The sequence below is a fragment of the Syngnathus typhle genome, linkage group LG10 (assembly GCF_033458585.1).
Source record: "Syngnathus typhle isolate RoL2023-S1 ecotype Sweden linkage group LG10, RoL_Styp_1.0, whole genome shotgun sequence".
Taxonomy (NCBI): domain Eukaryota; kingdom Metazoa; phylum Chordata; class Actinopteri; order Syngnathiformes; family Syngnathidae; genus Syngnathus; species Syngnathus typhle.
The window spans coordinates 1,408,505-1,423,630 of NC_083747.1; the positions used below are offsets into that span (position 1 = coordinate 1,408,505).

A 15,126-nucleotide genomic window follows, 5' to 3' on the forward strand; every position below is an offset into this window, starting at 1 on the left:
CGACATTGATGTTTTCATTTTGTATTTGTTGGATTGTAGTTGATGGTGTTATTATACCGAATGTGTTTGTGTTTGAATAAAAGGTTGAAAAAAAATCCATTATGCTGACATTTGTTATTTTGGGGGACACTCACTCATATAACAACCAAATGTCTGATTTTTATGTTTTAATTGGAAAGTCACGATTCATTCCCTCACTGATCCGTTCTCGCGATGAACTGGAAATGGAAATCACTCACTCACTCACTCACTCACTCACTCACTCACTCACTCACTCACTCACTCACTCACTCACTCACTCACTCACTCACTCACTCCCGTTCAGTTTGTGAACAGGAAGTGACATCATTTTCTTCGTTGTTTTTCGGCGAGGTGGCACCAGCTTCAATGCGCATTACCGACACCTACTGGTTGAAGTCATATGAACTGGAAAAAACCGAATCCCTTTAGCAAGTGATTCGTTTCCGTTTCTTTGAGCGAATCGTTCACTCACGAGCCAACACGAGGGAGAGACTGTTGCCAACGAATCAGTGTGTAGGTGTATTACAGAAAGAAACGTGTGAATTACCCGAGCCAATTATATATATATATATATATATATATATATATATATATATATATATATATATATATATATATATATATATATATATATATATATATAAAATAATTGGGGGGGGGGGTAGTTGCCGTTGTCGACATTACCGTGTGTTTACTTGATTGTTTTTTGGTCTGGTGTATTGTGAGGTGTATTGCTTAGTTGTGTGTGTTATTAAAATAAAAAAAAACTTTAAAAAAAACGGATCAGTGTATGTGTGTGTGTGTTGGGGGGGGGACGATTCGTTGAACGATTTGTTTGAACGAATCTTTTGAGTGAACTGATTCTAAAGATTCAGTTCGCTTAAAAGAACAGGAATGCACATCACTAACACTGATAATACAATGTGATTTCTTTATTTACTTGCTCAAGTGCAACTTAAATAGCGCTAGCGAGATCCACGAGTGCAACAAAGTCGTACTCCGATCAAAAGCACAGGTGTGTTTACTGTGTTATACTTGCAAAATACAAAAGCTATACGTGCGACCTGCTTAGTTGTGCTTAAAAATGGCTTCAAAAAACAAGCGGCTGAAGCTCCGCCCACTTCATCCCTCAAATTAGTATCTCATAAGACTTGGTTCGCAATTTTTAAGTAGGTTTGATGTCTAACTCAGTTTGTTTAATTGTTGACAATTAGCGAAACATTGAAATATTTACAAACATAAATTGGTTGATTGGTCACCTTAACAAAGTGCCACCAAATGGATAGTGATGCATGCGGAGATGTTTGGAGTTATTTGCTTTCGCTTTTGTTGAGGCTCCAGAGGGGGTCTAAACCGCTGAGGGGGTCGGTGCTTTCGACGCTCCTGGTGCCATGGAGCCCCTGGCCTTCCATTGGCTGCAGGAAGCTCTGCTTGGTCACACGTTTGGTCCCCCCACCGCCGCCACCCTCCATGGAGAAGGCCTCAGGGGCCAGCGAGGCCAGCAGCTCCAAAGAAGAGGTTGGCGGCGGGGTGGCCGGCGTCTCGGGTGGCGGTGATGCCGCGACCAGGCCGTTAGGCGCCGTAGGGGAGAGAGCGGCAGGGGGCGACTCTGAGCAGGCAGAGGGTGACCCCGGGAAAGTAACAAGTTCCAGAGAGGGGCTGGGGTCATTTGGTAAGTGGATGGGTGACGAAAGAGAGAGGGGTGGATCGTCATCATCATCATCATCTGGGATCAGGTCCCCTGAGACCAGGTCACCCGGGGGTGGTACACTGAGCTTGGCGATGGTGGCCTGGATGGAGCTGATAGACATGTCAGCACCCAGAACCAAGTCCTGCTGGGACTCCTGGCGGGAATACGACTGCAAACAAGACCAGGAGGTGACGGTAGCAACTATTGCAGTTGGACCAGAGCGTACCCTGACGACTATAACCTTCTTTTGAAAAAGAACTTCTTCACGGCAATAGTGCTTTCCCTTGAGACTGTTAATAGTTCTCTTGGGACTATAGCCTTATCTAAGGACTAGTACTTTCTCCCTGGACTGAAACCTATATTTTTTTTACAATGGAACGCTCCCTTGGGACTAGATCATTGTATTGGCACTTAACTCTCTCTCTCTCTTGACTGAGATCCTACCCCTGGACCTTCCACACAGGAGTAAACCAATTTTTGGTATTTACAACCTTCCCTCTGGATTACAGCCTTCTCTTAGGATGACATTATTCTCTCTAGAATAGTAGCTTCTTTCAGAACTAGGACCTTCCCTTGGGACTTGAGTACTTTCTCTCGGGTGTAGAATCTTCTCTCTGGTCAAGAACTACCTCAGCACTCGAACCTTCATTATTCTCTTACGACTAGAACCTTCACTCGGGACAAGTACCTTCTCTTCGGACTAGAAACTTCTCTGTGGAATAGACCCAAACAAACATCTCTGTGTAAACTGCATGCGTTGGCTTGTTTGAATGTGTACGTGCCATTACCTTGGAATTGGTGGCGGCGGCGTTCTTGCTGAAGTTGACCACGGAGACACCGTGCTGGAGCAAGATCTGCTCGGCGTGCCACGCGACAGCCTCGTAGCAGAACTTGAGGTGCAGCTGCGCGGGACGACACGAATGAGTCGCGTCAAGTACACCGGCGGCGGCGACCTTTTTGGGATGACGTCAAACCTTCTCCTGCAGCATGTTCTTTCTCTGCTGCCGCATCTTCATGACGAGGGTCCGCAGGTCGGCGATGCCGTTCCCCGCCTCCAGTTCCTTCAGCGCCGCATACAGCAGACAGAAGGCCCCAGTGCGACCCACGCCAGAGCTATGCCGCAGAACAAGTTCTATTTAAGATCTCCACCAAAAGCGCTTTCGCTATCTATGACAACCTTACTCACGACTCATCTGTCATGGATTTGTAGTCTTACCTACAGTGGACCACCACGGGCATGTGCATGGGTCTCTGGTGCAGGTAGTGTCCATGGACCTCCCGAACAAAGTGCAGCAGATTGCTCATGCTTTCAGGAAGCCCCCTGGTGGACACAAAAGGAACACACGTCATAGGAATATAAGCATCAAAGAAGGCAGGAATGGAAGGGAGCGCTCGCTCGTACAGCTCTGGCCATGAAGTGAACTGCAGGTGGACCACGGTGCGCTTCAGGCTCTGCTCGTTGTACTGCAGGCTGATCATGCGCTCCACATGGGTGGCCGTGGTCTTGTGTGTGGTCAGGCTGAGCTTGATGGGACCATGAGACATCTGCTGGCCGCGCTCCGACGGAAAGTAGCGCACCACTTTCCCCTAGCGGGGCAGAAATAACTCCATCACAAACCAAGCTGACAGTTTTTCTTGTAGTTTCCAAACCTCCACATCAACATAGTTTCTTGGAATCCACAAGATGGCCAACGCAATTGCCGTACCTTGTCCACTTCCTGCTCCGACACCAGCATGACCACCAAGGAGACCTTCTGCTCGTAGACCATTAACCAGAAGTCGGCGGCGGTGCCGGTGAGCGGCGCCTGGGTGGCAATGATTTGCGGGCAAAATGGCGACAAGTCTTTGATGTAGCTGGCGTTGATGTAATCGTCTTTGCCCGACTTGAGCAGCACACGGTTGAGATCGTAGGGCATGACATCCTGGTGCCGGTTCTTCATGGTGTAGCAGCGGGCGATGGCGATGGACAGCTGCCGGGCGTCCCTCTCCTGCTGCTCCTGGAGATCTTTCCAGTACACGTCCAGCACTGACATCCCCTTCTCACCGCTCGAAGGCTCCTCCAGTGACTCGGCCTGCGCTCGGAAATCGTCCAACTCGGTGTTGAGGCGGGCGACGAGCTCTGGAGATTCGTACGGATCGCCTTGGATCAGAAGAACTCCCTGGAAGTCTTTCTTGCGACGCTCCCCTTCTTGTGGGTCTGCTTTAGTGGGCTGGAGGACATTGGTGGGGGATTTTGTGCCTCCCAGTATGCTCTCAGGACTGGAGGAAAGGAGGTCGTGGCTGCTGGGGTTCTGAAGCTGGAACAGAGCAGCAGATGGAGGAGAGACAGCCGAGGGAGTTGGCGGAAGTGTGCTCCCTATATTGGGGGAAACACTGGGTCTCTGCTGGGGTGTCAGAACCAGAGGAGGTGTGGGGGATGTAGACTGCGCAGGCGATTGGGAGGGAGTATGAGCTGCTTGTCCAATGGGAGGACCTCCAGGAGAAGGGTGGAGTATGTGCTGGGGGGCCATGTGAGGATGGAGACCATGTGGGCCAAGAGCAGGTGATGTCAGTGGGGCACTTGTGGGCACGTTAGCTCCTGGACCTGATGGGTACATAGAAGGCTGTGAGTGGGCCACCCCAAGAGAGGGCTGAGGCTGTTGGGGGCCCACGGACTGCATTGCCAGAGGCTGTTGAGGGATCATGGGGGCCCCTCCGGGAAAGCAAACACTCCCGGTTTGGTGGCCTTGGACATGGGTGTGACTGGGCATGGTCATGGGCGGCTGAGGCATGTTTGGAATGGGAGGATGTCCGGGGTGGGGGTGCTGCTGCTGCTGCGGGGCAATAGAGATGTGGCCTATGGGAGCCCTAGGATGGTGGACCTGAGCACCAGGAAGCAGATGAGGTTGTAAAGCAGAAGGCATCTGTGGGTGATGTTGGGGATGGACTGTCTGGCTGCTAGGAGGCATCGGCCCCGCGGGGCCACTTGTTATATGTGGATGGGGTCCAAGTTGCTGGGCGCCGCCGGGATGCATTGGGAGGTGTTGGTGCGGAAGGTAAGCTTGAGAAACAGGCGGTACAGTCTGAGATGTTGGCGGGAGTTGGTGAGGAGCATTTTGCGCAGGCATGGGGCCCCGAGTTGGCATGGGGCCTGGTATCAGCTGAGGGTGCTGCTGGGGGGCGTAGTTCTGAGGGGCTTGGTAGCCTTGGGGCATCTGTGGGGGAGCCGAGTAGCCGTTCTGCTGCCTCGGACCTGGGAACACTTGTGGGTACTGTGGTGAGGCGGCAGGATGCAGAGGAGTGGCAGGCCTCAGAGGGGCGCCAAGCTGTGGAGGGGGGCCAGGCTGCGGAGGGCCGCCAAACTGCGGTGGGCCGACAAGCTGTGGACGGTGGCCAAGCTGCGAAAGAGCCACCGACTGTGGCGGGGCCCCAAACTGCGCTCCCGGCTGGGAAGGGGGGCCAAGGTGAGGAGGAGGGGCTCCCGGCTGCATGTATCCATGGGGGTAGGCCTGCAGGTGAGGGTGAGAGGTAGGGAGGGATCTCGGTCCAGTTTGGTAGCCTGAGGACAAGGGTTGGCCCATGGGGAGTGGGTAGTGCTTCTGTTGTGTCATTTGAGGCCCACATTGGGGGTAGGCAGTTGCACCCATCTGTGGGGCAACTGAGGGTGGGATGGGGGAGGCTGTGTAGCCAGTGGAAACTGAAGGTGGGATAGGGGACCCCGTGTAAGCAGGAGGAACTGAGGGTGGGACGGGGTAGTGAGGCGTCGGAGTGTAGCTGGGGATGGGTGTCTGAATGGTGTCCACAGTTGTGGTTGAAGGGCGGACTGGGGGATGAGCAACTTGAGGCCTGTAAGCCGCCTGTTGTGGGGGCATCTGGGGGGGCATGTGAGGAATAGGTCTGCATGCCAAAGGTCCTGGTGCTGGCAAGGTGCCAGATGTTGGAAAATGCGCGATCCGAGCCAGAAGTTCCGGTGACGGGAGATGGGCCGGGAATCGAGGATGCCCGGCAGCTGAGGGACCGGGCCAAGGCAGTGAGCCGCCGCTGGCACCCGGAGGGAGGAAGGCTTCCGGACGCGGCTGATGAATCGCAGAGCTGGGAAGAGAAGGAATGTCTGGTGGGAGGCTGCGAAGCTCCTCCGGCTTGTCTTCTGATAAGGCCAAGATAGCGGCATTAATTTGGGCTAACTCTGGATCCTCCAGACTGGAGGAGTCTTCGTCTTGAGATTTTGGCTTCAAGGAAGGCTTTGCTGCTGTAGGTCTCGCTGGAGGCTTCTTGTGGCTTGTGGTGACAAGGAGAGCAGAGGTAAGGACATGCTGACAGAAGGTGAAAACATCAAGAGAACCTACCTGTCAAGGAAGTGCTGCCTTTCCTCCATCCTGCTCTGACACAAAGTCTTTACTCTCTCCAACAGACGTGACGCTTTGGCTTCCAAGTCGTCGTAGAACTCCTTTCCCTCCTGCGACTTCTTCATCAGGTCCTCGTAGGCCTCGTAGGAGCCCACCAGGCCCTGGACCGTGCCGGTCAACTGCTGCTCCGTCTCGCTCAGTCTCTTGCGGACCGATGCGTACTGAACGTAGGTCTCGGTCAGAGCCTTCAGGATGTTCTCTTGGGCTGCCAGATTCTGCTCAATGTAGACCTTCACCGGCTCGTACTTCTTCAGCTGCTCCTCAAACACGTTCTGAAAGTACAAAGTGTGTACAAAGTTTCTGAGGTCTGGAGCTCTGGTTGGAGTTCAGACATTCCCCCTAAAACGACATACCCTAGTGTCGGCTTTCTCGGTGGTGACCAGGGTGGAAGTGATGTCATCCTGTTCAATGAGCTCGCGTAGTTGTTTCTCCAAATTGACTCTCTGGTCCTTCATTTCCTGAACCTTCCCCAAGATGCGCTTCATGCACTGCAGCCCGGCCATGTCCTCTGCTCAACAGCACAGCCCCATGTCTGTCAGACAGAATTTCAAACAGCCCCTCATGCCTAGTTTTACCTTCGCTAAGTTGTGGGCGGGGCAGGGTGTCTCTCAGGGTCTCCAGTGGTCCGCCCAGCAGACGTAGGTTGCTGATGTGCAGATTCATGGCCCGGTGGAGCTCAGTGTTGGTGAAGCTGGCCTTCTCGTGGGCCTCCATGTATTTCTCCAGGTCCCTTTGGAACTCCGCTAGAACCTGAGCGTGGTCCGTCGGGTGGACCTCGCCAGGGGCGACGGATTCGGGCAGAGTCCGTTCGCCGGCCTCGTCGGATTCCAGAACGTCCCGGATCTCTCGCAGGGACGATTCCACTTCGGTGAAGATGCCCGAGAGGACTGAAGCGTAGAACAGAGGTTCGGCTTTTACGGCAAAGGTTCGCAAACACTCGGGTTTCCCCCGGACCCCAGATTGAGAGCCGCGCCACGGACCTTGCATGGACTGGACAAGACTCTTGACGGTGTCAGGTCGCACACTAAGAGCTGCGCACTTCTCCATCAGGACGGGCGGAATGTGGCTGTACATGTCCAGGTTGTCTACAGACTCAGCCTCCATCCCCAAGGAGTCCATGAACTGCCTGCAGGGAAGGGAGAAGAGCTGTTAGCTTAGCAATTAGCGTTCTCCCCCTTTTTTTACACGTGCACTCGGCTCACTCCAGTGTGTCATTCTTGCTTTCGATCTTGGCCATGATGTCTCTCAGCATTTTGGCTTTCTCCTCGCTGCGAACACAAACGTTGAGTGGCAGCTAACGTGCTAACAGGATAACGGGCTAAGAGCACAGGTGCGCACCTGTAGAGGGAGGCGGCTTCATGGGCCACCATCGGCACCAGCTTGGCGAAGAGGTCCGGTCCGGTGACACTCGGGTCCGTAGGGTTGACAGGTAGAGCTTTGACCAGAGGGGCGCCTGCACACATCAGGGCACAATATCTTCTTGAACGACCCAGAAAAATCAGAGTTTTGATTCTAAGAAGCTTCCTTGATACCTTTGACGATTGTCAACGATTCATGAGAAGGAATGCTCTCGTGATAGATGAAGTCATTGTCCTTTTTGGCAGAGTTGTATCTACAAATAGGCCATTCAATTCAAGTCAACTGTGGTGGGGGACTCCAAAAAAAAAAAAGTCTTCCTTACTTGCCACCAATGACATCCATGGTGAAATGCAAGGCCTCCTGCACGCTGTCAGGCTGACCCTGGATACAAAAACATGCTTTGTAAGGTAAGACCACCACCATCACCAGTGTGAGGAATTCTGTACCTTGGCCAACTTGATTGCCTCAGACAGTTTGTCCAAAGCGCATTGAAGGTATGCCAGCTGCACACAAACACAAAGGCGCACGCACGCACTCAAACACCGCGCAGTCATGGCGAGCAACCTCTTGTACGTGCATACCTGCTCGCCAAACTTTTGCTGCTCCTCCGACTGTTTGCCCATGTGGAACTGTTGAGGACAAAGTGCGGTGCGGGTGAAGATTGGGCTGTCGCACGCACACGCAGATGCCAAAGTTTCACACTCACGTGAGCGATCGAGGCAAAGTAGTAGATCTTCATCTGGACCAGCTTCTTCCAGTCCTTCTGAATCTTTCCCAGCATGGAGGCCGTCTCAGAGTTCTCCAGAGCTCTGCAGGCCTCTTTATAGTAATCCACCACCTGGGTAGGCGAGGCGTCGCAGGCTTAGTAGCGCCGTGATGTCATAACTGGAAGGATTGATGGGAGAAACGGCCCACCTGAGCACTGATGCGAGCCACCAGAAAGCTCTTCCTGTTGTCCAGCATGGATTTCTCCAGAAGACACTCCTGAGCCTGACCCTGAAACACACGCACGCATACAGGTCAGTTTCCGTGACCTGCGTGCGTGCATGCTTGTGTCCTACCAGCATGAGATTGATGTTGAGGTTAAGGATCTGGTGGCTCATGTCTACGCTGAAGTTGTGACTGAAATGGTCACTCAGGTAGGAGAAAGCTCCTGCTGCGCACTGGAAGTGTGTGCACGACACCTTCATCCCCTGGAAGCACAAAGTGTGAGAGGTTGTGTGTGTGTTGGTTGAGGTGTGTTCATTTGCGTCATACCTCCTCAGACACGCGGTTGTCCATGGCCCCCAACATGGAATGCAGAGCGCCTACAAGTCAACACAAGTGAGATTTGGTTTTCTAATATTTCAATTGACTTGGCTTAATGGCTCTTGGGATTTTTGTGATGTAGTTTAAAAAAAAAAAAAAAAAGGTGCCATTTTTCATCTCACCAAGATTGTAGAGAATACACGCTTGCTCATAGCTGATATCTTCATGGGTCACTGTTTTACCAGAGAAGATCTCAGTCCTGCACACACACAAATTCTTTATCAGTGACTCAACTATTGTTGCATTTGTCACAAGGGGGGGGGGGGGGGGGGGAAAGACATCATGTGACACACATACCACGAAATGGCCACAGCTGCCTCCTGTCCTGTTGCCATGGGAACGCGACTCTGGAGGTAATGAAGCTGACCAAAGTACTTCCTCAACGTGCTGCATCCCTCAAAGTCCCTGGTCACATTCACGGCGCTCTGACGAACGAAACGCATGAACGCATTTTCAGGTGGTCCATCCAGTTCTGGTCACATCATGTGACTTGCACCCCACCTGCCGCAGCGACTCCAGTTTCTTCAGCTGCTCGTTGTAGTTGTCGGGATTCTCGTTGTAGTTCTTCAAGATGTACTGGAAGACAAACGGCAGCTCTTCAATACGTGATTAGCACTTTTTGAAATGTCCGCACTTTATTTTCTTATGATCCTGCAAAGCTTTGAGACAAACCTCAAACACATCACAAATCATTCTGGCACACACACACACACACACACGGGCGCACACACACATTATAGAACGTTTCACAAAGGGCTAAGGCATACAGTGTTTCCTAACCTTTATAGCACAAAGTCACATATTAGGTTATATTTCATATTGTGGAAGCTTTTTTTATTATTATTAAAATGTCTTTCAATAAATAGCATTGGCAATGGTTGAAGAAAAAAGATGAATCATTTTCAAATGACATTCGGGAAGTTTCTTGTGCGCAGCGAACGAGCTCTGACGTCACACTAGTTGGACTCATTCGATTTATGGTTTTGTGATGATAACGTCTTTGACCTGTTTATGAAAAACGAGGAAGCAATCAAAGTTAAAGACTTATCGAGGGAGACAAAAGACATAAAAGTTTTCTTATGCTGGAGCCCATGGCGGCCCATATTTTGCAACACTCGTTGTTTACGAGAGGGACTTTTTGAGCAGGTCCAATAACCGATAGACTTCATATCACAGTGACCCAAGTCGGCCAGCTCGAGACGGTCCAGCTGGACCTCGTAATGGTCCACTTGTGTCTTATCAGCCATCTTAGCTTTTTCGTTAGCTGCCAGCTATTTACACCAATGGCTTAGTTAGCGAGCGAGCGCTTAGCTAACACGGAGCTAACGATTGCAAACAAAAAGGCAGGCTGAACAGTTGGGCCTTCTGGTAACTTCTCCTGGATGTTTAGCAGGACAAACTCCGCCTCGGATCCGGTCAAAGCTGTTTTGTTTACGGCTACTTTGAGGGCACTTGCTGCCCCCCCCCCCCCCCCTACCCCAATCGTCGCTCCACGTCCCCGCCCAGCTCACCTGCCTGACGGCCGAGTTGAACTGGAAGTCTCCCGCTTCCTTCAGATCGAGCCATATCATTGGCATGCGGGGAACCGCCTCCATGGCGGCGGTTAGCGATGCCCTCTAGCCCGCGAGGATGTTACTCGATGTCGGCTTGTAGTGGCGGAGGCAGGAGGCTCACGAAGACGCACTCGGTTGGTTCCTTTCCCCAAACAACTGTGTCATGGAGCTGTCCACGCTTGAACGGGAAGTGCGACGACGTCACGTAGACAGCCGAAGAGCTTGGAATTATGGGAAATGTAGTCGATATTGCCACTGGCGTTTTCTCACGTTCTGGACCTTGACCTTAGCAAGTGTAAACGTTTGATGCTTTCAACAATCTTCTATCAGGGAAATAAACGTTCACATTTGTGGGAGTAAAACGTTTTTAACCATTTTACAAGGAAAAAATTGATGTCACCATAAAATGTAGCCTCCCAAGAATGAAGTAGGTTTATTTTGTTGCGATATCATGGTTTAATATACCAGAATTATCTTTCCAAGTTGAAACATTGTGGTTTTTAATCTGTCACCAAAGTCATATTCTAGCAAATTTCCCAAAATACGACTTATTTTCGTAATAAAGCACCTTTTACACGTTGTCTTCTTTTTGTCCCCAGCAGAGGGCGCTGTGTGTTCGTGTAAACGCGAGGCCAACGTCTCCAGACACGTCACCATGGCGACCACGGCTCAGGATGCTGATGCAGCCACAGGTAGGCGCGCGTAACACACACACACACACGCGCGAACACAAACTGAGGTGGAGGAAGAAGGCAGGATGACAGCAAACAAGATGGAGGGAGAAAGAAAACCAAGACAGAGGAAAGTTAGACACACCAAACGACTTTTCATAATGAGCCAAGTCATCAGACTGAAGATGAGGAGGAGAGGAAGACAGTAGAGTCACTGCAGTGATGTTTCTGAGGGCTGTTGCCATGGTTACTTCATCTTCTTGCTGTCACGCTGACGTTTATGTATTCACCTCACAGTAACATCGCAAACAAACAGCACGTTTGTCACATCCCTCTCATACTGCAATATTTCATTTAGAGTTCATTTATAATGTATTCATGTTTCATTTATATTAGTAGGGCATTTTTTTCAACACACATTTTTTAAAGAAAAAAAATGACCATATATAGTAAGGCTTATATATATATATATATATTTTTTTTTTAATTCACCATGTATAGTAAGGCATTTTTCATAATGATAATGTATAGTAAGGCTTTTTTAATCCAACTAGCATTGGTGAAAAACTCATGTGGGTTTTATGATAACAAAGGATATTAGTGCAACGCAATTGTTGCAAGGTAGCACAAGTGTGGTTGGTTGCCATGGATACACAACCATCAGAGGAACATGTTGCTCTTCTGTGGGAGCTTGAGCTTACATCATTTTTCATCTCATGTAAACTACCTTCTTCTTTATCTTACGATACAAGCACATTTGCGTGTGTTGTCAGCTGTTTGCGAAACATCTCACCATCAGCTTGGCTCCGATCCAAGGTGACCTGCTCGTGCAGATGTGACGTCCTGATCATCGCCGTCCTTTCTCGCTTTGCCTTCCCGGTAATCAACGGCACATGTCGATTGTGACAGGAAATAGAAGACCATGCCGTCATGTGCTTCTTCCTGCCTGCGTGTGGAATCGTCTCACGGCTTTGTGCATTTTTGTTTTTCTGATATGTGGCGGCAACAACAGTTTTTAGCGTCAAATAAGATTGGCATTAGCATATCAAAGCGCAGCCGAGCGTCGGCACGAGGATGGAGGCCACGACAGGTCGTTCGTCAAGCGGCTTATTCTCCCTTCTTCAAAGTTTATGTTACGTAAGAAGATGAACGCTTATGTCAAATTCTGTGATCCGCTTCCCTGCGGTGGCACGTCGCCATGCACGCTCGCATCGTGCCCGAGCGAATGTTCTTGTGATTCTGTGTGATGCTCTGCTGGACCGCAAAAAAACAGCCTATGGCCTTTTTGTGTATGCGTGTGCTTATATTTGTTTGTTTGCATCCATGGCTGTGTGTGCGCATGAGAATGTGTGTGTACGAAAATGTGTCTGGCTTCACAAAAGAAGCAATCGAGCCCTCAGCGGGAGCGCGCTGCCGGCAGCTGATAAGGTGAAATTGAAATGTTTTCAGGTCTCCCAGAAGGCCGCCGCCGCCGCTGCCGCCGCCGCCTCCTCGGAGCCTGCCGGATGGCTCCAAGGAATCCATTTTTCATTTGGCTCTAACGAAGTACATGACGCCTCCTCAGCTGTCTTGGTAGCCAAACAGCATCAAACAAATGAGAGGAAAAAAGGACGCAGAGTAATCTGATCTTTTAATCCCCAAAAAAAAAGGCTTTTTAAGGAACGCAAAGGCTCCGATATTGACGGAAAACATGCACGGAGAGGCCAGAGACATGCACACCACCAAGCCAAAGAGAGAAGCTTGCGCGACTTCTGGTTTCAAGCAACAGCATGACGAGAACGGCGCCAGAAAGGCTCAAGCGCTCCACTTCCTGTGGCAGCAGGAAGTGAGAAGAGGGAGGAAGGGGTGCTCTCTTTTAATGACATCAGCGGGAAGGAAAGTCTGTAAACAATCTACACTAGAAGGCAGAGGTGGGAGGAAGTCACATCTGTGCGGGTCGAAAATTTGAACGTTCAAGTTTCAAGTGAGTCTCAAGTCCAGATGAGTCATGTCAAGTCATGAATTTTGTTTGGTCACAAGGTACAGACACAGGCGGAGCTAAAGGGGGGGGGGGGCCGTAGGGGCACAAATTATTCCCAATCACACTGAATTTAGAGTCCTGAATAAAGCTGAAAAGGCCACACAGCAAGGCCTGAGGCGAGATTCAAACCAGGAACCTCAGAACCAGGACACAGACTTGCTAACCAATTGAAGAAAATTTGAGATTTTCAAATGTAAACATGGCAATCATCCATTTTAGCCAAACAAGCACCAAGTCCCAAAAACGGGCGATTTTTAGTCTGACTCGAGTCAAGTCCATCAGTGAGCTAAACTGTCAGAGAAGCTAGCTTACTTTTATAGCGGTCGATGAAGTAAGATGTCTTTTTTTTTTTTTGGTCTCGTACCTTTTGCTTTTTCGCAATCGCCAAATGTAAAAAAAAAAAAAATCCAAAATCCCTCAACTGAACTCAACAGTTCAAATCCAAGACAAGTCAAGTCTCATGAATGGCAAGTTTTAGCCGAGTCGTAAAACCCGACTGGAGTCAAGTCATGTGACTGGAGTCCCCCACCTCTGCTGTAAGGCGCACAGATGGCGGAGAGGCCATGGCGTCATTTGGCCAAGGCTTTGGCGGGAGGACGGAGACAAGCGACATTGCCGCCGTCCACCTACCAAGTGCCGGCAGTGACCCTGCTTGAGGAACACGCACGTCACGTGACGAAAACCACACGGGACAACATGTGGAGGCACACGGTACAGCACTCACTCTCACTTTGGGTCCAACATGGCCACCGCCAATGTTCAAAGGGTTTACGTTAAAGGGAGCGCTCCAAGAAGAAGAAACAGAAGAAGGCGTGAAGAAGCCTTGGAGGAGGTCGACTACTCGGGTGGGCGGAACAACACTGATTGTCTAAATCTAGCAAAGACGCTGGCATGTAAACTCTGTTTGACCCTGTTAAGACGTCCACACACAAGAAGGCGGAACGAGGTAGTCCACAAATGAAGGATGAGGGAGGAGGAAGGGGGAGGGTGTCCACTCAGGGAAGCCATTTTCAAGGAGAGACCCGTGGTTCTCAAACTGGGGGGTCCAGAAGCAATCGATTTTTTGAATATGTTATTTTGAGAAGGTCAATTTGAGCCTCGCTGTGAATAGTGACGAGTAATTGACAGAGAGCTTTGTAATGACGGGAATCATTTTTTTCTGGAATTTAGAGTATAGTCTTGTTAAAGGTGAGTTTTACAGCATATAATACATATAGAAAAAGAAATAAAATGTGTATCTTTGAAATTCACTGGCTGAAAATCATTAAACTAATGTTACATTGGAAAAAAAAATAGTTTCATTTTTGAAAGATTATTTTTGATGCCCATAAAGTCAGACATAATTCTCATTTAAAATTTTAAACTTTGAATCCTGAAGAAATAATTAGATTGAAGGATTTTTTTTTTTTAACGTCATTTCGTAGGGCGCTAAGATTTGGAGTCAAATCTCTCTCTCGGCTGGACCCCCAAAGTTTGAGAACCCCCGGCTTAGACAATGCGATAGTCGAACGTGTCCTTCTCAGTGTGGTCGGTCCAGTTGGACGAGGGCATGCTGCGGTAGGGGTCCAGCAGGATGCGGAAGCAGCGCACGATGAGGAGCGCCAGGAAGATGAAGAGTAGCAACACGAAGATGAAGGCCACCTTCTGCTCCAGTGACAGGTAGGACGCCGCCTGGTGGCCGCCGCCGGACGACGACAGCGTGCTGCTGAATAGGCCCTCGGCCATCCTGGGCACGTCCATGCTGGAGCGTCGCGGCTCCAGCGCTGTGGCCGGCGCTCGGTAACCACGCACGGAACACGGAGAGGAGGAGGGGGGTGGCGCACAGGGGTGGCGGCCAGACGCCTGCAAACACACACACACATCTTTTCGGTCAATCGATTAAAGGTCACGAACGACTGACGAGACTTTTTGACTGTCATGTAAAGTGAATTCTTTGAGATGGAATCATTCTGGCAATTCCGGATGGCAGCAGCATCCTAAACGTACATGTGAACAAAACACAATAATGGAATAAACATATTAGATCATAGAAAAAAAAAAAAAAAGAGTTAATATCTACGGAATTTAAAAATGAATCAAAATATGATTCATACAATGATGCAGTTATTAGGATTTAAAA

General features: G+C 49.9%; 2 protein-coding genes across 6 annotated transcripts; both read right to left on the reverse strand.

Annotated features, from left to right (window-relative positions):
* Positions 1 to 932: 932 nt before the first annotated feature.
* ptpn23a (protein tyrosine phosphatase, non-receptor type 23, a) lies at positions 933 to 10,522 on the reverse strand. 5 transcript variants are annotated; one of them, XM_061288613.1, is made up of 24 exons: positions 10,279 to 10,522; positions 9,265 to 9,339; positions 9,061 to 9,188; positions 8,886 to 8,962; positions 8,713 to 8,762; positions 8,517 to 8,648; positions 8,371 to 8,451; positions 8,162 to 8,293; positions 8,037 to 8,084; positions 7,902 to 7,958; positions 7,778 to 7,836; positions 7,629 to 7,708; positions 7,435 to 7,549; positions 7,299 to 7,364; positions 7,077 to 7,222; positions 6,672 to 6,983; positions 6,450 to 6,604; positions 6,037 to 6,368; positions 3,418 to 5,968; positions 3,114 to 3,298; positions 2,928 to 3,032; positions 2,686 to 2,824; positions 2,500 to 2,613; positions 933 to 1,880 (listed from the first exon to the last, which is right to left on the reverse strand). In XM_061288613.1, the coding sequence occupies exons 1-24, from the start codon at positions 10,327 to 10,329 to the stop codon at positions 1,332 to 1,334; spliced, it is 5,739 nt and encodes a 1,912-aa protein (XP_061144597.1). In that variant the 5' UTR covers positions 10,330 to 10,522; the 3' UTR covers positions 933 to 1,331. The 5 variants fall into 5 exon arrangements, with proteins under 5 accessions (XP_061144597.1, XP_061144596.1, XP_061144595.1 ...); XM_061288612.1 differs by having other exon boundaries at positions 10,275 to 10,521; XM_061288615.1 differs by adding an exon at positions 2,400 to 2,423 and having other exon boundaries at positions 1,740 to 1,880; positions 7,902 to 8,084; positions 10,275 to 10,522.
* A 2,154-nt stretch (positions 10,523 to 12,676) lies between these two features.
* LOC133161190 (cortexin-3) lies at positions 12,677 to 14,791 on the reverse strand. The gene has a single exon (XM_061289485.1). The coding sequence runs from the start codon at positions 14,745 to 14,747 to the stop codon at positions 14,496 to 14,498; it is 252 nt and encodes an 83-aa protein (XP_061145469.1). The 5' UTR covers positions 14,748 to 14,791; the 3' UTR covers positions 12,677 to 14,495.
* Between the last annotated feature and the right edge of the window lie 335 nt (positions 14,792 to 15,126).

Coding starts and splice junctions, on each gene's coding strand:
- ptpn23a (XM_061288611.1), bottom strand. CDS start 10,358: ATGGAGGCGGTTCCCCGCATGCCAATGATATGGCTCGATCTGAAGGAA. Junction 9,189..9,264: donor AACTGGAGTCGCTGCGGCAG/GTGGGGTGCAAG, acceptor TTCGTTCGTCAG/AGCGCCGTGAATGTGACCAG. Junction 6,605..6,671: donor CCGCCCACAACTTAGCGAAG/GTAAAACTAGGC, acceptor GCTGTTGAGCAG/AGGACATGGCCGGGCTGCAG.
- LOC133161190 (XM_061289485.1), bottom strand. CDS start 14,747: ATGGACGTGCCCAGGATGGCCGAGGGCCTATTCAGCAGCACGCTGTCG.